We start from the raw sequence: 23,380 nt of genomic DNA on the forward strand, positions 1-23,380 counted from the left end.
CTGGGGGGCCCTCCCGAGCCAGAGGGGGATGAAGCACTCACTATCCATCCCCTCTCAGCATATCCTGGAGGCCTGAGCAGCAGCTGGGGCCCATCTTCTAAAGCTTGACTCTTCCTGACCCGCCTCCTACACCCCTTGCTGCTTTCACAACAAAGAAAGAATGTGGGGGTGGTGGCGCTGGGGGTGGGGGGTGCCTGGAACAAGGGCTGCACTGGGCCTCCCCACAGCTGGAGACTTGGCCATGCCCTGCAGCCCAGACTGCCCGGAGATGGACTTGGGATAAATTTGTCAGTTTAACGGCCTTCAGCCAGGCTGAAGTCGAGCCTGTTTGTACCTTTGGGCTCAGATTGGTCCAGAGCCAAACCAGAACCCAGCCATGCACTGGTCCCTCACTTCTTCAGGGGTTCTACAGTATCTGCGGGCTACCTTGCTTGGGGACATCAAAGACACCCTTCTATTCTAGGTCTTCCTCAGGATTTCTGGTTGCTGAGAAGTGAGTCAGAGCCCACATTTCCCCACTCCTACCCAGAGAATTTGGGGGAACCGTTGGTCAGAGCCCCTAGGAAGGCCCAGAACTGACAATCCTCCCCAGGGGCCACAAAAGTCACTTTGGTTCTCTGAGTCCCTGCAGATTGAGCGGGCGGTAGGCACAGCCGACGCCCCCCTACCTCGTCAGGTCCCCCGCACTCCCCGGGGCCTCCCTTCTTCAGTCCCCAGTCCATCTCCAGACCCCTCCCCCAACTGCGAGCTCCTCCCCCGCCACGGCGGGGTGGGGGCGTCGAAGGGGCGGGGCGCCGCGCGGCGGCCGGCGGGGAGGGGGCGTCGCGGGGCGGGGCTTGGAGGCCGTGGCTGCGGCGGCGGCGCGCGAGGGTTCGGAGGTACCAGCAGCGCGCGGCTCCGGCTCGGGACGCTTCGGGCTCGGGCTCCGGCTGCGGCTACTGCAGCGGCGCCCGCGCTCCGGTGCGCTCCGCCTCCCGGGCCCGCCGCGGAGCGCAGTTCGCGCGCCCGCCGTGTGCCGGCCGGCTCCTCTCCCCGAGCCCGCCGCCGCGATGGGAGCTGCGCCGGGAACCCCGAGCAGCCTCCGCCGGCTGCCTCTGCTCAGCGTCCTGCTGCTGCCGCTGCTGGGCGGTGAGTCGCGGCGAGCTGCGGGAGCGGGACGCGAGAAGAGCGGGAGCCCCGCGGGCAAAAGGGGACACCGGGGAGGTGGCTTTGGGTGGCTGGGCCAGGCAAGACACTCTGGAGTGGTGGCGAGGTCTCGGCGGGCGCGAGGTCTCGGCGGCCGGTTTGGCTAACCCCCCACGGACTCGCTCGGGCCCCTCTCCCTTCGCGCCCGTGAGGACACGTTTCCAGCCTCCACAGAGTTTTCCCGGTCTGAGCGGAGAGTTTGCTCGGGAACTGCCGGGAGTTGCCGGCTCCCGGGCCCCGGTGGCGAGTTTCTTTTCGGGAGGGAAACGACTCCCTTCTACTTGGGGGGGCGCGGTGAGGTGGCTGGCGGCGGGGGAGACGGAGTTCCCCCAGCAGTCTCAGCCTAGGTGAGGGGGGCCGGCCTGGGGCCGGATGCGGGACCGACCTGCGACGCGCAGAGCGCGGAGCTTTGTTACCTACGCCGGCCAGACGCTCCCGGCTTCCCTCCTCCAAGTTCCCGGGCCAGGCTGGGACTCCTGATGGCCCTGCTGGTGCTGGCGGAAGAAGGGGAGAATTAGAGGCCGCCCCGTCTCCTCCAGTTCCTGGGCCCGAGCCCTGAGCCCACTCCCAGCCGGGTCGAATCTGGGGAACGGAGAGTCCGAGGCTGTCGCGGTGACTAATGTGTGAAGGCCGCTGCCAAAATCGGGCATGGCCGGCCTGCAAAGGTGCGGACGGGGTTTGTTCTGCTCCTTCCTGGATTTCCATCCTGTCTCTCCGCACCGAGGAAAGAAAATCTCTCATTCTACGGACAGAAAGGCAAAAAGAGTTCATTCTGCCCTTTCTTGGAGGGCCTCAGCGTTTTGATGAGGGTGTGGCCGGTATCTACAGGGCAGACAGGACCCGACACCCCCGCTCCCCCCCCCCCAGCCTTTATTTCCTGACTTGGTCACACCTGAGAGTCACCAATGAGGTGTTGAAGTGCTTTACGGGAAAGCACCAAGCTACCTACACACCCCCAACGGCCTGGACTGGAAATATGTCCCCCACAACACACACACACACACACACACACACACACACACATTCTCCTCTCTCTCTCTCTCTCTCTCTCTCTCTCTCTCTCTCTCTCTCTCTCTCTTTAGTAATGATCCTGGCAGCAGCCCTTTCTGGAGGAACTCTGCCCAGGACACCTGGTCCTAGCTTATCACTTTCCTCTTTCTTGGAAGAGTGGCCATAGAGAGGGTGGGGGTAGAGAATAGCCTTTTCTGACATCTCCCTTGGCTTGCCAGCTGTTGAGAGGTTCTGGTGCTTATGGAATCAACATCTCCCCCACCCCTAGTTAAATGGAGAGGTAATTGTAACTCAAGACGGAGAGGTAGGAACAGGCTCCAGGGATTCGTAGGAGGTGTTTCTGGAGCTACCCTGTGTTCCTTGTGATGTGTAGGGTGGTTATTGCTCATGGCAGAACCCACATCTGCTCCCAGAGGAAGTATGGAAGTTTTTTTGCTCAGCCAGGATCGGGGGCCCAGCCATATGGGTGAGCAGCTCCAGCTCCCAGGCTTCCTAGGTCGGTGGCTGGGTTTGGGTGTGTGCGTCGCCTGATTTGGCTGTCTTCCCTGCTGATGTTTAGAGTTCTGGAGTCAAGGGGAGATTCTGGTGGGGACTGGGCCCTTGTTCGTTCAACAAATGCTAAATTCCTAAATTCCTTGTGTGAGAAGATGACTCTGATGTTAATCGATGTTAATCCGGTGATGTTTAGCATAGAGGGGGGTCTTGGAGGAAGTTAGGGCAGGCAGGCTGAGGGCTTGGGACTGGAGGTCTGGAATCTCCTCGGGGGGTGGGGAGATGTCTTGTGCTCAACAAAGGAACATTTTAATGAGAGCCTTAAATCAGTTCCACCAAGTGTGCCTTGGTGTGGAACCTGTCCATGTGCTGTAAACAATTTCAGCCGAGGCTAAGGCGCCTGCTGTCTTCTGGTGAAATCCGGGGACTCAACCCACCCCCAGACGGCATGACTTCAGGGGGCAACGATTTTTTAATAGATTATAGTAGATTTTTCCATCTTACTGTTTAACTGTGTAATTAAGTGGAGTTTTAGTGAGACCCTGCTGTTAATAAGGCCAGAGTGAGGGACCTACTCTGGCTAGGTTTGTGGATTAGACCATTTTGAAGTTTGGGCAATTATGCTGTAAATGGCTGAGTTGCTTTCCAAACTTTGAGATCCCTGTTGTGATAAATATGGCGGAGGGGGGAAGAGAGGGCTTGGTGTTGAAAATCTGGGAGTCTTATCACCAGCTGTTTGAGTGGTCAGTTGTGGTCACTACCTATCACCATTCCCATCTCCCCTCTCTGGGTTCTTCCTTCCAGGCTCTTGTGTCTTTTGGGCAGATTGAGTTGTCACATTCAGAGATAGGCTGTCCTGCGGATTCCTTGAGGCTCTGCAGCCTGTAATTCAGGCCTAGGAGTTGCTTTTATCAGTGATGGGTTTCCTCAGTTGTTGGGAAGTACCTGCTGTGGGAGGGCAAGGGTAGTCTGTGCACATCACTTGCTGAGGGATCTGATCACACTCCTGGCGTTCAGAGCGGGGCTGAATGGTGGAGAGAGCTGTGCAGGCTGTGTATTTGGCAAAACAGCAACTTGAAGTCTTTGACAGGCCCGGTGGCCCTGGGCAAATTTCTTGACCTCACGGTTTGCCTCCTCTGTAAAGGGACTTAACTTTCTGGAGTTGTGCAGAGGATTAAATGTCATGAAGTCTATACAGGGCCCCTTTCTTGTTCTTCCCTCTCCTGGGGTATGCTTCCCACATACCTTTCCAGCCTCACAAGTCACCCCCAACCAGAAAATTTTCCACCTACTGGACCTTCCATTCCAGCCCAGCTAGTCCTTTTACCATCCCCTAAGACATGTGTGGTTTCTCAGACCTTTCTTTCCTCTCAGGCCAGTCCTTGGTATGTGTTGCCTCCCCCATCTCTCTCTTGCCCGGCCCCACTTCCACTTTTGTCCCCAAAGCTGTCCCATTCTCCTGCCAGAAAGACGCCTGTAGAACTTTTGGACTCTGTCATTCTTAGGACATGTCCATATTTTTGTCCCATTTGAGTTTTAACTTTCTTTTATTTGTTTATTTATTTTGAGAGAGAAAGGGAGAAAGCCATTAGGGAAAGGGCAGAGAGAGAGAGAGAGAGAGAGAGTGAGAGAATCCCAAGCAGGCTCTGCGCTGACAGCAGCGAGCCCATCGCGGGGCTCGAACTCATGACTCGTGAGATCGTGAACTGAGTTGAGGTGGGACGCTCAACTGACTGAGCCACCCAGGTGCCCCTCAAGTTTTAACTTTCTAAAGTGCCCCCCCCCTTGTCAAATTCTTTACAGTATCATTTAAAATGAGTCCTTTTCTAGGCTTATTAAAAATGAACCTTTTGGGTACAAGGCAGAGCAATCAAGGGCAGAAGTAAGCATCCCCTTTACCTCCGAGGTGTTGGGGGTCCTGTACCCTTTCCACCTTCTCTGGGTTGGGGCTGCCTGTTGTTCCTCCTTGTACCTGCTCTGCCAGGACTGAATCAAGGGGTCAGACCATTGTTCCCTGTTTCTGGGCTGTCCATTCTTTGTTGATGTGCTAGGGCTTCTGGCTTTCCCCAGACATTCTGGGCAGGGGCAACCACTTCTACATGTGAAGCTGGCCTGCCTCAGAGTCAAAAACTGGGAGCTGTCTAGGGGCCACTCAAAATAAGGCCCACAGAAAAGTGGCACCAACACTCCCTGGGAGCACAAGTCAGAATTCCAGTCTGCATTTAATAAGCTCCCCAAGGTGGGGCACCTGGGTGGCTCAGTCAGTTAAGCATCCGACTTCAGCTCAGGTCATGATCTCCTAATTCGCGGGTTTGAGCCCCTCTTTGGGCCCTGTGCTGACAGCTCAGAGCCTGGAGCCTGCTTTGGATTCTTTGTCTCCCTCTCTCTCTGCCTCTCCCCTTCTCTCTCTCTCTCTCTCTCTCTCTCTCTCTCTCTCTCTCTCAAATAAACATTAAAAAAAATTAAAAATAAGCTCCCCAAGGTGACTGTACCCCAAAGTTCCAGAAGCCCAGAAGCTTTCAAATTAGGGACCCTGAATCTTGAACAGTATTTGAACATTTACCTTAAATAACTTTTAATTCATGTGAACTCTGGTGTGACATGTGCACTTAAAAATTACCTCACCAAAAAAAGAAAAAAAAATTACCTCACTTTGGGTTGAATTTGAGTTAGATTTTGTCAGGAAACCTGTCCCTTAAACGTGTGACTCCAGAAGGTGTGCGGCGGTAAGTGTGATATTCAATTCCTCCTGGAGCCTCAGCTTTTCCTCGAGGAGCATATGTCTCATTTTATAATGAAAGTCAGCGGAGAAGTTGGATTTGTTAGGCAGAAATTTCGTCGGTGGATGACTTTTCAGGAATACATTTGATTCATAAAGGGAGGCGGCGTCTCTGTTGGGCTTTGGCGATGGTTGTTGAATCTTTGGAAGACTTCATGTTTTGGAGTGAAGGGGTTTGTGTGTTTGTGTCTAAGCCAGTGGGGCTTCTGTGAGACTCATCTGGGATGGACGTTGGCCGGTTCCGACTCTAATATTTGAGCCAAGAGCAGTTTGGGGCCAGGGATTCAGTCTTCGGTGTTTTCCTGATGGAAGAAAGGGTCATGAAACAGGGCTGGGTGTCCTTGGCCTGCATCCCTCAGCCTCCTCTGCCCTTCCTAGCCTCAGTAGCATGCTTTTCTGCTCTGTGCCCCTGGCACTACCCGTGGCAGAGCCACATGGAGGGGTTACGGGCCACGCTTGCTGGGGGGCGGGGAGGGCGGGCTCTAGCCTTGCCTTCGAGCTGGCTGCCTGCCTCTCTTTTGGATTCCTGCTCTGGCCCCCCCATCGCCTGGTCCTTTTGTCCCCAAAGTTGCCATGGTGACTGGGTTAGAGTCCTGTCTTGGGGTTCTCTGAGTTCATCGCTGAGTGCACATGTGGCCCTGCTGAGCCCCTTGGCGCTTTGGTGGAGCTGGCACAGAAGCTGCTACAGCTAGTCAGTGGTTTGAGGAAGCCCTCTGCAGTGTGTCACTTTTTCCATCCTCTTCTCTGCGTTCAGGCCTTTTCCCTCCCAGTAATGCTACACAGGCGGCAGTGGGGCAGGGAGGAAGCTTTGCTGGAAGGGCTGCCACGCGCAGGCGCCTTTCCCCTCTTGCAGCTTGGATTGGGGTCACCAAGCTCCGGTGTCCCTTTGTGTGATGACACTGACTGAATACACAGGTGAGTGGAACGCAGTCTACTGGGTGTCCTGTGGATCCCAAGTTCCTGCCAGAAGCTTAGACCCCGATGAGCAAGGCTATGCAGTTGCTGGGTTAGGTGGGTATTCAAAGGCTGGAAACTAGGTCTGGAGTTATGGGGGTAGGGACTGTGAATCACACGTTAGGAAGATGTAGATTTGTGGTCCAGAGACCACCAGGTAATACAGAAGGAGGGCAGGTAACCAGAGGACCTATTTAAACTTTGAGCTGTCTGGGCCTTACGGTCTGGTCCTGGCTCAATTGCTGCCCATCCGAATCATCAGGGAAGGAGTCAGAAAAGGTATTTTCCTTCCTTATTTGTTAGATTCTGTTGTAATTTTTGAATAGCCAATCCAGGCATGGCTCACATCTCAAAAGGAAATGGCATCTTAAAATTCCTTCCCAGGAAAAGTAAAATAAAATTGTTTCCCAGGAGATTCTTACCTACATTCAGGTTTGAGAACCACTGGGTTGCCATAAGGAGTTTGTCCGTCCAAAGTGGAGGTGTGGTGATGAGAAAGGTTGGTATTGATATTGAGGGGCTTAGGATGGGGTCTGTTCCAAATGTATTTGAGTGTTTTCTGTGGGTGAAGCTGTCTCAGGTGGGGTGGGAGGCAGGAAGGAGACACGATAGAGAGATGTGAATCACGTCAACTGCAGTAAAAGACAACACTTGGTAAATGCTGAATAGAAGACCATTCTAGAATGTGTAGGAGAGTAAGTCCATGATGCAGGCGCAAAAGGGTAGTAGAAGGGCTTCAGAGAAGAGAGAGCATTGAATTGCTAGTAGATGTAGGCTGTGGTGACCTATCAGAATGACAAAAAGGCATCGTACCAGGAGTCTGAAAACTTAGGTGGTTCTTGTCTAACATCACACACATCAATGTACGATAAAGGAAGAGAAGTGACATCTGTGGTCCTGTGACACCTGCTTTTCTATATTCTGGTCCAGGCTCAATTGCCGCCTAGCCACATGACCTCGAGCTGGTGAATTAACCTTTCCGAGACTCAGTTTCCTCATCTGCAAAGTACAAGTGCTGAGGAAGTTATGATGTAGTACTCCCACCGGAGGTGGTTGACCCAGGGGTGCAGTCCCTCTGGTCAGCTCTGATGTCTGTTCCCAGAGACTGTCCTGACCCTTTGTCTCCTCTTAACGTGTCAGCCTTTGTTTCCAGTCCTCGATCCCTAGCGTGGTTTGCAAGGCTCGACAAAGTTGCTCTTGACGGGCAGCTTTAGAAATGGTTTCCTCATTTGAGAGCACAGATTGTCTAAATGGGTCTCAGTATTCCAACAGCAGCTCAGAAATGTGAGCACGGCCACTTTGCATTTTCTGGTGGGAACTCTTCCCCCTCCGTCCTAGTACCAGATTCTCCCCAGGGTGCTCAGTGCTGGTGTGGGGTCACCATCTCCCTCGGCATGCTAATGTTCTTCTGGGGAGAGCGGAGTAAGCTGTGCTTCTTGCAGCTTAGGCAGACTTTTATAATACCCAAGGGAGGGGCTTTGGTCATCCCAGAATGGCTGTGGGGTTTCCCCAGTCAGTTGCTCTGGGTCGCTTGGGTGAACTTCTACCAAATACCATGGGAGGTTCCCAAGGTACGATGTGGTCAGAGATGGAGGGCTCTCCCCTGTGGGTGGTTAAGGAGGTCAGAGTGGGCAGTAGCATGCACTGCTTTCCCCCCAGGAGACACACTGGCTCTTTTTTGCCCCTTCTGGGGTGCCGTTGGTGAGGCAGTGAGGAGAATGATTGTTTCTTTGGGGCATGGATGGCTGAGATGTCCCAGCAGCTAGCTCATAGAGTGCCCTTGTGCAAATTTGAAATAGGCCCCTTTCTCCAAGTGAATGCAGCCCTGCATCAGGACGCAGGGCAGCCAAGTCAGGCTGTGTGCTGACAGCTCAGAGCCTGGAACCTGCTTTGGATTCTGTGTCTCCCTGTCTCTTGGCCCCTCCTCTGCTCACTCTCTGTGTCTTTCTGTCTCTCAAAAATGAATAAACATTAAAAAAAAAAAAAAAAAAGGACACAGGGCAGTATTTCGGTATTAACACCTTGGCTGGGCATCTTGAGCAGTGCACAACCTGAATAGTCATATGTGGCTGTCCCATTGGAATGAGTGGGTCTTTGCTTCTCAGCTGATGGTCCAAGATGATTTTGGTGACCTCTAGTCTAATACTATGTTTTAGTTGAGCCATTTTCACTACTATTTGCCTCCCTTCTGTGGTGGTGGGGTGGGACACTGCTGCTCTCATCCCACACTGTAGGAGAAACCTGGGAGGTGGGGGCCCCAGTGCTGTACCCACTCCATATTATATGTCTGTAGCTGCTGGGGTCTTGGTCTGTTTCTAGGCTCCTCCCCTAACCCAAGGATTTTACTGCCTTGCACATGCAGGCTTCTAAAGCCTTATGTAATAATAAAGAAGCCTGGCTGAATCTTCAGGGAAGAGGGCCTGCTCAGGCCACATCTCATTAAGAAGTATCAGGCTTGCCTCTCTCCTGTGTCCTCTTTCCCTGGGCACACTGGGGGCCTCCAGTGGCTCCAGGTAAAGTGTGTAGGCTTGCCTGTTTTAGAGGAAATCCTGCAAGAGTGGTGGTATCACTTTAGTAGCAAAGATGGGTGTTGGTGGGCTCGAGTTCTGGGTACCTGGAGGTGTGAGGTGTACATTCCTCCTGAGGAGGGACTGGGAGGGAGACATGGGCCCTGCTCCCACATTTGCCACAGACTTCTCATGTGATGTTGGGCAAGTCCCACCTTCCGCTCTGGCCTCAACTTGAGGACACAAGACCTTGGAAGACCCTTAAGGTGGTTGTCTTTGGGGCTCACCCAGCGTTGCCATATACAACGTCCAGCTGTGTTTATTTTTTTAAAAAAAATTTTAATGTTTTATTTATTTTCGAGAGAGAGAGAGAGAGCGCGCGAGAACATGTAGGGGAGGGGCAGAAAGAGATAGGGAGACGCAGAATCGAAGCAGGCTCCATGCTCTGAGCTGTCAGCACAGAGCCTGATGTGGGGCTCGAACTCATGAACCATGAGATCATGACCTGAGTCGAAGTTGGACTTAAGTGACTGAGCCATCCAGGTGCCCCCAACTGTGTTTCTGTTACACGTTACACGCCCTCTTCCTCACCCTTGGTTTGAGAGAGAGGACTTTAAGAGCTGCATTTTGTTCTGGAGTCTCTAGTGCGTGCGCACGGATGTGTTTAGACTCGATCAACTGGTGATGTGGGCATTAGGGTTTAATTCTTGGATGTGAAGGGGAATGGAGAAGTTTGAGTAAATTTTGGAAAGGTTTGGGTAAGAATTCTTACGAAGGAAAAAAAAAGGAAGAGTTTTTATCTTAAAAGAAGGCAGAAACTTACCTGGTTGGTCCTCAAAGTACTGGAGGGACTAGTGCCTTGGTGAGGAACACCTTTTCGTTTGTACAGAAGGGGGAACAACTGAAGGGAGGCTTTAAGCTGGAAGGAGGGGCTGGGTGTGCTTTGGGAGAGCCTCCTCTGTAATCCCAACAAGCGGACCTACCTTTGCAGTTGACAGAATGCTTTTGCTCACACTGATGTTCGATCCTGTTCCCAAGGCTCACAGGTATGCAGGATGAGGGTGGTTGGTTTTTTTGTTTTTTGTTTTTTGTTTTTTTGGTGGGGGGAGGCGGGGTAAAAGGATGGGAGGCATTTGACAGGGAAACTGAGGTACAAAGTATGATCCACTCAGGACTGTAGAGTTGGTAAACGGGAGAGCTGATTCTGTGCTCTCATATATCCTAGAGGCTATGAAGTGTTACACACACACATGCCTTGGAGTGGGTGAACTCAGAGTGGGCTGAATGTGGGGGAGTGGATTTGGCAGGTGACATAACTGTCTGGGTGGGGTTTAGGAGCAGTCCTGTTAGAGGATCGGGAGCCTTTGCTCTTTCTGCGTAAGGAGTTATATCAGTAACTTATGCATGCAGAGATCTTTTGGGCCACAGCATTCAAGATTGCCAATTTTTCTTGCCCTTATAAATTTTTCTTTATATATATATGTATATATATATATATATATATATACATATATATATAAATTTTTGTTCTTACAAAACAGCAAGGTTGAGGTTTTCAATGGCCCATTCAGAGGCTTGTGTACATGTTAAAGTTTTTAGTTATGGTCAGGCTATGTAATCTAGAAGTCCAAAACACCGTGCCCGAATCCCCACGATTTGAGCTTTTCTCATGAACGTCTGAGCCCTCATGAACCATCTCTTCCGCCTGGTGCTTCTGGAAGGTCATGGGCAGTTACAGGCCCTGGCTTGCAGGTGTATTGCCACATTCCAGACCAGTGTGCCTGCTGGGAGTTGCACACTAAGGTTACGCTGTGGTGGAGACCACGTAGGTGGTAACAGAGTCATCACTGCTGTGGATAATAGAGTTGCTGCCTCTAACTACTTTTGTACAGATGGATGAGCCCACACTTGGTGGTACAGGCCCTGGCACATAGTAGGGACATGATGGATGTAGGTTTCCCTTTCATGTTTGACTTTGGAGGCAGGTCTTTTAATTTTCAAGAGATTTCAGAATTGCTTGGACATGACCAATGACAGTCGAGGAGATGTACGTTTTTTAGTGCCAGGTACATCTCCCTTTAGCTGAGCTGTGAACCGCTCTTGGCAATCCTGCTAAGTTTGTTCTTCTGCTTCTGAAATTCTAGGATTCCAACATGGGAACCTGTATCCTATCATTGAAGGGGACAAAGTGGTATTTGGCGTTCTGATTCTGTTGTAGCTCGTCTGTTCAAAAACAAGAGAAGGTTCCTTTAGATCAGCAGGTCCTTAAAGAGGGGATGTGCTAGGATAACATGTGAGATCCCAAGGTCATTTCCAGCTACCTGAAAAACAAAATTCACAAACAAAGAAAATGGTTGTCTTGTAGCCTTAGAGGGGGAAAAAACCAAACCAAAACAAAAAACCAGTAAGAAGTGCTGTTGGTCTCACAGCGCCAGCTACAAAGAGCAAACCATCCTATCTGTTTGGTTAATTTAGCAGATTAACCCGTTGTTAAACTGACCAATTTAGAAAATGCCCAACTTGCAAGCAGCTTTGTGCCTGTGATCCAGCCTGTGATCCGGCCTGTGATCTGAGCTCCTCCTCCACCGCAGGGGTCCGGGCCTCCTGCGGGAGGAGCTTCCAGGGGGAGGAGGGGCTGCTGGGCCCAGGAACAGCCCCGGGGGGCCTGGAGGAGGATCTCTGTCTGCTCCTTACCACTCCCCTCTTTCTGAAAACTCCTTAAAACAAAAGACTTTTTATTTAGTAAACACACACCCTGCCTCGTTGAAGTGTTTTCAGTTTGTTGGTGCAGTACAGGCCGAGGGGTGGCGAGTTTTCCCTTCATTGTAAGGGGCTGGGGTGCTTCTCTGGCCTCGCATGCCTTTTTTTCCCTCTCTTTACCTTTGTTTCCGGGGCCATTTGAACAGGGTCTGAGAGGTCCTGCAGAGCTGGCCTGCTGTGTCTCTCTACTTGAGCCTCCCTGTGAGACTCACTTTCCCGGGCCCCCCTGGAGCTGTTGCCGGCAACCCAGAAAGGAGGCAGGGGAGCTTGGGCCAGCCGGGGGCGGGCTTGGGTGGCACCCCTCTCTGTCCCCTTCCCACCCAGCCCAGATCAAAGGAGCCCTCCTCAGGGAGCGGGGAAATACCTCTCCCAATAGCCCCACCAGTGAGTAAACAGCCAGGGCCTCTTGTAGCTTTTGAAGCGGGGTGCTGCAGGCCCGGAGGAATGCAGAACATTTCATTTTAGGAGTGGACTTAGGTTTCCACTGCTTTCGGTATTTGCAAATTTGAAACAAATGCCCTCATTTAGCAGCAGGCAGGCTGGGCAGTAAACGGGGGCTGTTTAAGGGCGTTTATGGCGGTCACAGGTATTTGTGGGTAGAGGGACCCCAGCAGGTTTGGAAAAGGACAGAAGGTTTATGGTTAGGTGGGTTGTACAAAGACCTCAGCCAGGTCTCTGGTGGAGGGTTGTTGTTAGGTGGGCTTTGTCATAAAAAGCATTGCTGCCTCCTGCCCCCCCAGGAAGTATCTCTTTCTGGCAAACAAAGAGGGTTGGGATGGTGTTTATCCCCCTGAGGCTGATGCTAAGGGCCTTGTCCCTCTCCCCTCTAGTTTGGCTGCCAAAGTATCAGATTTCCAGTGAACCCTTCCTTCTTCCACCCCCGCAGCTTGAAAGGCTCATTAAATGTGCTTTATATATAACAAGTTGGCTGAGAGGTTCCCCCTCACTTCCAGCCAGTTTTGTGAGGAAGGAGCTAGGAAAACCTGTTTTCCTTTTGTTGTTGTTTCTGGAAGTAGATCTGTGAAGGAGCAATTGCAAAAAGACCCGGATTTTAGCAATCAGCCAAGCAAGTGTTACTTGCCTTTGATGGGACTGCTTAGCTGGGGATGGTCTGCCTGAGGCCTGCTGGGTGCCACCGCCCCCCTCCCCGGGAAATTCAGAAATTATTTAAGAACTGAGTTCTGGCTTCACAACTTGCTCCTGAGAGACCCTAGGTCTGTTCACCTCTTTGAGCCACAATTTCCCCTTTTGTAGGAGGATAAAGGTAATAATACCAATCCCATGAGGGTGCTTGTAAAAATTAGGTGAGATAGTACTGTCTTTCATCAAAACTCTAAGGTGCTTATTTTTAAGTTTCACATCTTTGAAACCGGATGGTAACACGATTGTGTGGTATTGTGTCCTAGTTTAACTGGGACCATTTCCTTTTCGTGTAACACAAAAAACCGTGCATCTTAATGTCGGTGGCATCTTTGAAATTCATGTGTGTGTGAAGGACTTAGTCTGTCTTAGAGTGAATGCTTAATCAAAGATAGTTATAACGTGATGACAGTGATTTATTTACAGGGCTGCTTTTGTTTGCCACCCACCAGTAACTTTCAATAGAAACTATTTTCCTTTTAGTCTGGCACATAAATAACAAATGATGCTTAAGGCATAAGGCATCATGCTAGGTTGTGTATGCGTGTGAGGGTGTGTGTGTGTGTGTGTGTGTGTGTGTGTGTGTGTGTGTGTGTGTGGTGGGTACTATAAGTCCTTAGAAGGCAAGAGATGTCTAGAAAAGGAGGTGGATGTCCCTAGGAGGGCAAACAGTCTATTATGGAAAGAAAATGCCTCTCTGATGGTCTAGTCTCCATTTAAAAAGGCTGAGCTATTCCTGGGGGAGACTAGAGACTCACCCCAGGAATGGATTGTCTGGTAGGCAAGTTGAGACTGAACCAGAAGAGAGTAATTGACAAGGCAAGGGTGCAGAGAAGCACCAAAGAGGAGGACACAGTAAATGCCAGGCACTCAGAGGATGGAGACGTGAGTGGGGCAGGCAGGAGACAGTGCTGGTAGCATTTTCTTCGCCTCCCAGGCTGCACAGTTGTGTGGGGTTGATCCAAGCTTTGTGGAGACAGCGCTGCTGTTTGTTCTGCTTTGTGCTACCCAGGCACTTACTCAGTGGCACCTTTTCCCTTCAGGATGGAAGTGGCCCAGAGGCTGAGGAGCTCATCCCTTGGTTTAGTTCTGGTTAATTTGATGGTAGCATGGATTAGGTGTGGGGTTGGGGTTTAGACTGTAGACAAAAAGAGAAAGATATGTCTGTTTTATACGTATTCGTGAATGTCAAGAGCAACCCCCCCCCGCCCCCTTTTTAATAGATTGCTGTGTAGATTTGTGTTCCAAGCCTTCCAGATGTTCACTTCTCTAGGCTTAGCCATTCTACCTTATAGGGGTTTCAGAATGCATTCTTTTGGTGTTTTCTAGAAGTTTAACTCTTGGTAGCTGTGCCCAACTAGGAAAGGGGCTGGTTAATGGATCACTTTCGGAAGGCAAGAACTCAGAAGTCGCAGGGTCTAGGAGACCCAGCCCTTCTATGCGCTTTTTTTTTTTTTTTTTCACTTCTGTTGGCTTCCTTTGGGAGTGTTTTGAAGAAGAATAAGCTATTGTAGCTGATGTGTCTTGAACAATCAGGAGGAATGGTGTTGAGGTTAAGAAAATTCCAGTGCTCTTTTCCTAAAAGCCTTTGATGTGCCCGTAAAGGCATTTTTGATGATAAAAACTTATTTGAGAGGCCCTTTGAAACTCAGTGTGAATTTTCTTCTGGGGAAGCCAATCTTCCCATCTTCTCTGTCCTGTGAGGATTGAGAGAGGCAGTGGTTCTTTTCAAACCAGGTCAACAAATACTTTGAAGCCTTTTTATATCCAAGGCACTCAGAGAGATACCTATGGGCCCTCAGTTGACCTGAGTTTAGCCAGTTGCCCAGTTTGGGTCTAACACTGCCCGTTCCTTATTTACATCCATGAGCAGAAGAGCCGAGGAGGACTTGGATGGACCTATGTGGGTCTCTTGCCAGCTGCTGGCCTTGGGGGTGATGGCTCTGGCAGCTGAATTAACAGCTGCTTGTTCTGGTCCAGGCGGCTGCCTCAGCCCTGGGGAGAGGTGTTGATCAGGCTGATGATCAGGCTGACCGGGCAGCAAATCCCCCTGAGCCCTAGGTTGGAAGTAAATGAGTTAAAAGTTGCTCTTAGACTCCTGACAACTAGTTTTCAGTTTTTGCAGCCAACAGAGAACTCTGAAAACAGGGTGTAAATTGGGTTATTTACACTGCCTCAGTTTTTGTTGCTTCCATGAAGTTGGTGAAGGAGGGCATGAATCCAAGTGAGCTTTTCAGGTTCTTGGTCGCCCAGTTCGGCAGGTACCTGGCATCAGGTGAAGAGGAGGTGTGGGGGTGGGCGTGTCAGGGTGTAATGCCCTTGAATGCAGGATGTGTGGTGACCGGACAAGCCTTTGAGGTGCCTGGGACCAGCCCCTTTCATTAGATCAAAGAAATACCTTTTGTTCCCCCCCCCCCCACACACACACTTTCCTCTGCCCCGGAGCCAGAGTTGTAAAGAGGTGGAGTTGTGAGGGTCTGCATCTGGTTGCTGGGGTGGTGAGTGGAGTAGGGGGCAAAGGGGATGGGTCTTCCCTCATGCTGAGCACTTCCTGCCCTCTGCTCCCGCTGCCCTGGGTGTGCAGGGGTCTGCCTGGGCTAGCCTGGGCACCTCAGGCTCTGCTGGGCCACTGCCCGGTAAGGCCCTGCCTGAGCTGGGCTGTAAGCTGGTGAAACCAGCCACACAAAGACGGATTTCACTCCAGGCTAAGTGTTTTGTTGCTGAATCATTTGCATTCATTAAAAGTAGTGAAGGGCGAGTGATATTTAAGGCAACACGACGGGTTTGCTGGAGGCCTATGCCTTAGAACCTCATTAAGAATTCTTGGGGCGGGGGAGAGGATGGGTGCAGCTCATTCAAAGCTTACTTAACTTCTGGCTGCTTTGGGCATAGGCCAGCTACTAAAATATGAAAAATGTTTGCCCAGCAGCCCCCAGAGCTTGGCCAGACTGCCCTGGCCAAAGAAAACACACACTTACAATTCATTATTTAGCCTCCTCCTGCGAGCTTGCTCGTGTCTCTTCCTCCCATGGGACCTTGCTGAGTAGGGGGCACAGGGGGGCGGGGAGTGCAGGAAGACTCCTACCTATTTTTAAGGGGAAGTTTGGCCGAAAGCAAGCACTGTCTATCTGCGCCCCCCCCCCGCCCGCCCTCCCTCCCCCCTCCCTTCCCTAGGTTATTTCTCTCATTCCCTACAGACAGATTTTAGGATGTTTCTGAGGATTTGCTGTTTGAAACAGCACCGTCACAAATGTCCTTGTACCCACCTTTACCCTTATGCTTGTGTGTCTGTAGGATAAATTCCCAGAAGTGGAGCTGCTCTGTCAAAAGATATGGACATATCAAAGTGGCATGCAACATTTCGCATTTCTGTAATTTTTCTCAGGAGGGAGTTCATAGCTTTCATCAAGTTTCTGAATCACCACTGTGCAGTAGGCCTGTGAAAATCACACGGGGTAATGTGTGAAAACTGGTAAGCGTGGCTCAGGTGTGGAGCATTGCCAGGGGGAACCAGAGAATTTACTGGCTAGGCTGGGACATTATTAATAGCTATGCCAAGAGAGCCACGTAAGTCAAGGTTGTTCTAGGTAACTTGGGAGTGTGGTAGCCCATTGCCTACCCAGCTTCCCATTCCCTCATTTCTGAGGCCACATATGGCCTTTCTTCTACACCATGCTGCTCTAAATTACCCGCTCCTCTCTATTTTCCATTCTGTCAGATGTGTTCTGTGGCCCCCCCAGCTTGACAATGAGCTTAGTAGGGTGGCTTGAGTTTCTGTCGTCTGTTTTTCCCCAAGCCCAGTGACCCTATCCCAGATGGTTGCTCAAGAAGTTGGATTCTGCAGATCATAATCCTAGTCTTGGAAGCAGTTTCACTTTTCTGGACTCCTTCTCTTCATCTGTAGGATGAGAATGATAATGTCCACCTCATATGGCTATGATGAGAAGGTCTTTGCTGTAAAGTCTGTGTGGGGGCGGGGGTGGGAGGGGTGTTGTGCTGTTGCCATTGTTTTGTGGCGGTGAGCTTCAGGGACACTTACAACTTCTCACTGACATATATTTGGGAGCCTTTAGGCTCTGCAAGCTGTCTGGTTCCCCCCCCCCCCCCCCCCCCCGCCTCTCCCTTTGTTACTCTCCCCTTAATTGCTCTCCTATCTGTTCCCTTCCCTTCTATCCCATGCCCGTGGCTTAGTTCAGCCCTTGTCATTCCTCCCTTGGAAGACTGCTGGAGAAAAAGAAGTGATTTTTTTTGAAGGCAACCTCTCTCCCCCCTCTCAAAAACATCACGAAGATACGTACTTTATGCAATCTGAGATACGTACTTTATGCAATCTGAGATTAAAAAAAAAAAAAAAATCAGATGAGAAGCAACAAAAAAAGTCAGATGAGAAGCAACAGACCAAGATGAAAAGGAAGCCAACCAAGAAGGGTGAGGAAATAGGGGACTGGCTGAGATAACAAATAAGTACAAGGAAACAAAAATGCAGTAGCAGAATTAAGTTCCCAGCGTAATCTTTAAAGGGCCTCATGGGCACTATGATTAACCTAATCAATGCCATGTTATTGGTAGCTCTCAGAATTCAGAGGAAAAAGTATAGGGAGATGAAAATGATGACAAAAATAAAAAATGTGATAATTACAGAAATAGATTCAAGATGCTAAAAAACAATGAACAAGGGCACCTGGGTGACTCTGTTGGTTATGCATCTGACTCTTGATTTCGGCTCAGGTCATGATCTCATGGTTTGTGGGTTCGAGCCCCATGTTGGGCTCTGTGCTGACAGCTCAGAGCCTGCTTGGGATTCTCTCTCTCTCTGCCTCTCCCCCTTCTCTTTCTCAAAATAAATTTAAAAGTTTTAAAAAAGTTTCATGCTTTTTTTTCCTGAGACAGACCTAAAATAGTGACAAAATTTTGTTTTCTTGTTCTTTTTCTAACTTGAGATGAATAGCCTAATTTATTTCATTATTTAGGAAATGATTTAAGATTATTAATTTTCTTCGAAACACAGCTTTGAAATTAATTTGAAATGAAAACGTGTAGAATTGATAAGTTAAGGTCCTTGCCTGGAAAAAAACAAAACGAAACAGTAAAAAAAGCTTCAGCAAGTTCAATCAAGAAAAAGAAAAGGTCAATATTAGGTAAACCAAGAAAGGAAAAAGAGGCTTTAGCCTCATTCTTGGCTTTACAGCAATTTCTTGAGTACCTACTAGGCACCTGGTAGACACTGGGGACAGGCAGCAGGGAATGAGCTGGATCTCACTGTTCAGTGAAGAGGACGTACGGAAATGTGCAGTGATAATCACACCTGTGATCATCGCGATGGAAAGATTAAAAAAATTTATCATGGGTTACCATGCCATGCTAAGAAGTCTATGCAAGGAAAACAAAAATTATGGAATTTTATTCAGAAACCAATAGAATGACTAAATAGGCCAGTATCTATTGAAAACAATTGAAAGATAATAAAAACAGCTAAACAAAACCCAAAACTGTTACATCTGAAGGCGCTGACAGGAAATTTCAAAAATTGTGGAGGATGGGGCACCTGGCTGGCTCAGTTGCTATAGCATGTGACTCTTGATCTCGGGATCGTGAGTTCGAGTCCCACATTAGGTGTAGCAATTACTTTAAAATCTTTTTTTTTTTTTTTAAATGCTGAGGATATAGAGCCTTATGATGCAAAGATTGTCATCCAGCCAAGGAACAGATGGATGGTCACCCCCCACCTGTCACAACATTGATATAACCTTGCTTCTAAATGCTGACTGACAGTGCAGAAAAGAAAAGCAGACTACTCAGAGAAATATCGATGTAAAAGTAATATAAAATACTGTCAAATTGAATCTTATAATATGTTACAGGATAACATACTATAAACAGCTAACCGATTTATTCCAAAAATGCATGGGTAATTTAATCAAACACAGTTCATTAAAATAAGTCACACAGTGATGCAGTTGTGTCAATAGATTCAAAAGTGACATTAGATACAAATTAACAAGGGGTCTTGATTTTTTTAAAATTTATTTTATTTTAAAAGTTTATTGAGAGTGCTCGCTTCGGCAGCACATATACTAAAAGTTTATTGAGAGAGAAAAGCAGGGGAGGAGCAGAGAGAGAGACAGACAGACAGATGCAGTCACTGCAGAGCCCCACGTGGGGCATGATCTCACAGTTTGTGGGTTTGAGATCTGTATGAGGCTCTGCGCTGACAGCTCAGAACTTGCTTGGGATTCTCTCTTTCCTGCTCTCTCTCTCATTCTCTCAAAATAAATAAATAAATATAAAAAATTCAAACCCCAGTCAACATTATACTTAAAAATGAAACTGTAGGTGGGTGATGGGTATTGAAGAGGGCGTCTTTTGGGGTGAGCACTGGGTGTCATATGGAAACCATTTTGACAATAAATCTCATATATTAAAAAAAAAAATGAAACTGTAATGCTGTTCTCGTTAAAATAAAGAAGGCAGGGGTGCCTGGGTGGCTCAGTTGGTTAAGTGTCCAACTTCAGCTCAGGTCATGATCTTGTGGTTTGTGGGTTCAAGCCCCATGTAGGGCTCTGTGCTGATAGCTTGGAGTCTGGAGCCTGCTTTGGATTCTGTGTCTCCCTCTCTCTCTGCCCCTCCCCTGCTCACGCTCTGTCTCACTCTCTCAAAAATAAATAAACATTAAAAAAATTAAAAATAAAGAAGGCATTACACCAAAAAATAAAATCACTATTTTAACATTATTCTGGAAATTCTAGTTGAATTAATACTGTAAGAAATATGAAAGTCAAAATAAAGTTAATGTCTTTTGCAGATGGCATCATTTTTTTTAAGTAGGCTCCACACCCAACATGGGGCTCAAACTCATGACCCTGAGACCAAGAGTCACATGCTCTACCAACTGAGCCAGCCAACTGCCTTGATTTTTACATGTAAAGCTCAACTACCAACTGAGAACCATTAGAATCAACAAGAGAGTTGGCTCATTTGGCCAAATACAAAACTACACAAGACCCAGAAATTTTGCTACTTATCAGCAAGTAACCTTTTAGAAAATACAAAGAAAACAATCACACTCAAAAAATCAACAAAAATATAATGCTCCAGGCATAAAGCAATATCATGGAAACTATACGTTGATGGGGTCAGTAAATTTCATCTGTCTCCCCTCTGAATTTGGAACCAGTGGAGGCAGGGATGGGGAAGACAAGACAGACACAGGAATTGGACAGATGGAAATCAATGTATTATCTTTATTATTGATAAAGGCTAGGTTGAGGAACAAGATTTAAATCTGAAGAGGATAACCTTGTCTGATTCATCCCTGAATATGTGTGTGTGTGTGTGTGTGTGTGTGTGCGCGCGCGCGCGTGTGTGCGTGTGTGAGTGTGTGCGTGTGTGTATGGTGTAGGCCTATACAAAATGTGTCTTCCCTGCAGGGGGCGGGTCCCCTAAGTGGGTGGGGGAGGAAGGGTTAGAGCCAACATGGAACAGGGCAGGGTTGGAGCCTAGAACCTAAGTGAGTGGGGGAAGAAAGGAGCCTACATGCTCAATCAGACTCCCTGAGGTTTATAGGAGTGGCGTACCACTGGCACCCTCTGTAATGCAATAGAGAGGAGTTATTCCTTCTTAAGTCTTCCTCCTTTTGCTCTCTGAAGTCACTGGAGCTTAAAGGCCCTGTCCCTATATGCCTGGGGGTGTGAGCACCTGGGAGTGTGGCTCTTCCCTCCAGGGAATGGGCAAAGCTCTAGGTCAGTGATTCCTGCTTCCACTTCACTGACCACCCTACTCCTTTGTGGATCCTTCTAGGACACCTGGAGAGCGGGGTAGATTTCTCCCTAGAAGGCTCTCAAATGGATCAAAACAGGATAGTATTTAAATGAATTCTGAGGAACTCTGTACCCAGGGGTGAAAATTCATTTCCTATCTATTTCCTAACCCAAATCATATGCAAACACCTTTTCTTCTGAGAATTTTACCAGCTGAGAACAGGAACTTTTTTTTTTTAATGTTTATTCATTTTTGAGAGAGAGAGCATGAGCGGGAGAGGGGCTGAGAGAGGGAGACACAGAATCCGAAGCAGGCTCCAGTCTCTGAGCTGTAGCACAGAGCCTGACATGGGGCTCAAACCCACAGACCGCGAGATCATGACCTGAGCCGAAGTTGGATGCTTAACCGAAGGAGCCACCCAGGTGCCCTGAGAATAGGAACTTTCATTGCTTTGTTCACTGCTGTATTCCCAGCACTTAGAACAATGCCTGGCACGTGGTAGGCATTAAGTAACTCAATGCCCATTCTTAGGAGGGAAAAGTATAACATGTAATGCAGAAAAGGCCTTATAGTCTTGATCTTATTGTTTATAAGTAAATAAGGAAAAAGGTAGACAACCAAGTTGAATAGGAAATGGACAATCAAAAATTCAGCCAACCAATAAATACATGAAAGATTGCCTTATCTTGTTAAGGATGAACTAAATGTCTCCAGTGAATTGCAGATTGCAACAAAGCATTATTTCATGTCTCTCAAATTGGCCAAGATTAATAAGTATCAGGGTGGTAAGGCTGCATAAATTGGCACAACCTTTAGAGTCATTTGTCATTTATCAAAAACTTGAAATTGTATTCTCTTTGGTCCAAGCTGGGCGGCCCCCCCCCCCCCCCGCCTCTGTTTCTAGGAAGTATCCTGCAAGCACTCGCATTATCAGTGTGCTTAGGTGCCTGTACAGAGAAGTTTAGTTGGAGCATTGTTTGTAATGGCAAAATATTAAGCCATCTGAATGTTCATGATTAGGATGCTGGACAAATAGATCATGGGTCATTGACACAGTGAAATAATACACAGTAGTTGAAATGAGTGAACTAGAACCCTTTAAACAGACATGGGAAGATATCTGTAATTAACCGTAAGGCAAAAAAAGCAAGTTATAGAATAGCCGGTGTTAGGCATTGCATTATGTCCCCCCAAAGGTTATGTTCAAGTCCCAAGTCCCAGTATCTGTGAATTTGACCTTATTTGGAAATAGGTACTTTGCAGATGTAATCAAGCTAAGGTGAAGTCATTAAGGTAAATTCTAATCCCCTCTGACTGGAGATACCCTTATGAGAAGAGAAGAGACACGGAGACACACGAAGAGAGGAAAGACGGCCATATGAAGGAGGCAGAGACTGGAGTGAAGCGTCTCTAAGCCTAGGAGCACCAAGGGTTGCCAGCAACAGCAGAAGCTAGGAGAGAGGCATGGAGTAGACTCTCCAGAGCCTCCAAGGAACCAATCTTGCCAACACCTTGTTTTCACCCCTCGGCCTCCAAAACCATGAGAGAATAAACTGCTGTTTTAAGCCACCCAGTTGTGGTTATTTGGCACAGCAGCCCTAGGAAACAAATGAGACAGGTATGGCCATTATCCCATAATCATGCATTCTGTGGGTGCACCTGTTGCCCTGTCCATGACAAAGCGCTGCTTTAGTCCGTCTTGTACACTAACAACCACTTTCTCAGAAGCAGGAACCCACTAGCGTGGTGATTTTTTTTTTTTTTTTTGTCAGGGGATGGCATGAGCAGGGTAAATTTGTATCTCATCTCCTTTGCCGCCTCCTCCAGTACTTGCCTGCTGTGTTCCTCCTCATTCGTCTCTGGTAATTCTGCATCCTGAATTACCCAGAGTTCTCTGACCACACTTTGTCTTTGTGTTTTAGTCTTGTTCTATTTGCCAAGCCCCATTCTTTGTTAAAAGTTTGATGAGCCTTCTTCCAGAATTCTTCTCACTCCCCTGTCCCCCCACTTTGAGTTAGAAAGCTTATGCATCCACCCCACCATGCTGTGGTGATAATGTGGTAAAGCCTTGATTATGGTAGGGTGTCCTTTGCAGCCAGATGACCTGAGATTTGAATCCTGCATTTGGCACTCACCTTGCTGCGTGACCTTGAGCAAGTTGTTTTACCACTCTGTGCCTCAGTTTCCCCATCTGTGCAACGGGGATCAAAGTATCTACTTTTACAACGGGCGGTTGTAAGCATTAACAAGCTAATATGGTTAAAGTGCCCGGCACATAGTAAGCGGTCAGTAGGTGTTAGCTATTACTGTAATTATATGTTTACTTGTCTGACTCCCCCACTAAACTAAGATACTTAAAGGCAGTAATTGTGTGTTTTTCTCTCTCATCCCCAGTGTCTTGCAGAGTACTTGGCACATGGTAGGCTCTTGATAAGTGTTTGTTGAATTAATAATGATAATTAACATAATTGCCTACGAGGATCCCATATTGGGCCTTGACCGTCTACTTATTCCACAACATGCCGGGATAATGGCACTAAATATGGCTCAGTAAAACCAGCACAGATCAGTTGGTGTTTCCTGAGCACCTCCAACGGGGAAGGCACCTGCAGTGGAGGGGACAGATGAGTGTGAGGCCAGCCCTGTGCTCAGGGAGCTTAGAATCTAATGGGGAAGACAGGTGGTAAGCACAGGAGATGTTAAGTGACAATATGAGGTTGTAATAAGCATTTGTGAGAGCAATAGAAGACACAGGATGTACATTCACAGTTATTGTTTCACTTGGTGGCACGTT

At 48.5% G+C, this 23,380-nt stretch overlaps 1 protein-coding gene across 1 annotated transcript in view; it reads left to right on the forward strand.

Annotated features, from left to right (window-relative positions):
- Window positions 1–786: 786 nt before the first annotated feature.
- The window catches only part of PTK7 (protein tyrosine kinase 7 (inactive)), a 63,904-nt gene continuing 41,310 nt past the window's right edge, over window positions 787–23,380 (forward strand). The window contains exon 1 of the mRNA XM_040473565.1: window positions 787–1,128. Coding sequence (XP_040329499.1) covers window positions 1,050–1,128 — 79 coding nt within the window. The 5' untranslated portion in view covers window positions 787–1,049. The remainder of the gene's footprint in view (window positions 1,129–23,380) is intronic.

The sequence above is a fragment of the Herpailurus yagouaroundi genome, unplaced genomic scaffold (assembly GCF_014898765.1).
Source record: "Herpailurus yagouaroundi ecotype Mexico unplaced genomic scaffold, PumYag 139, whole genome shotgun sequence".
Taxonomy (NCBI): Eukaryota; Metazoa; Chordata; class Mammalia; order Carnivora; family Felidae; genus Herpailurus; species Herpailurus yagouaroundi.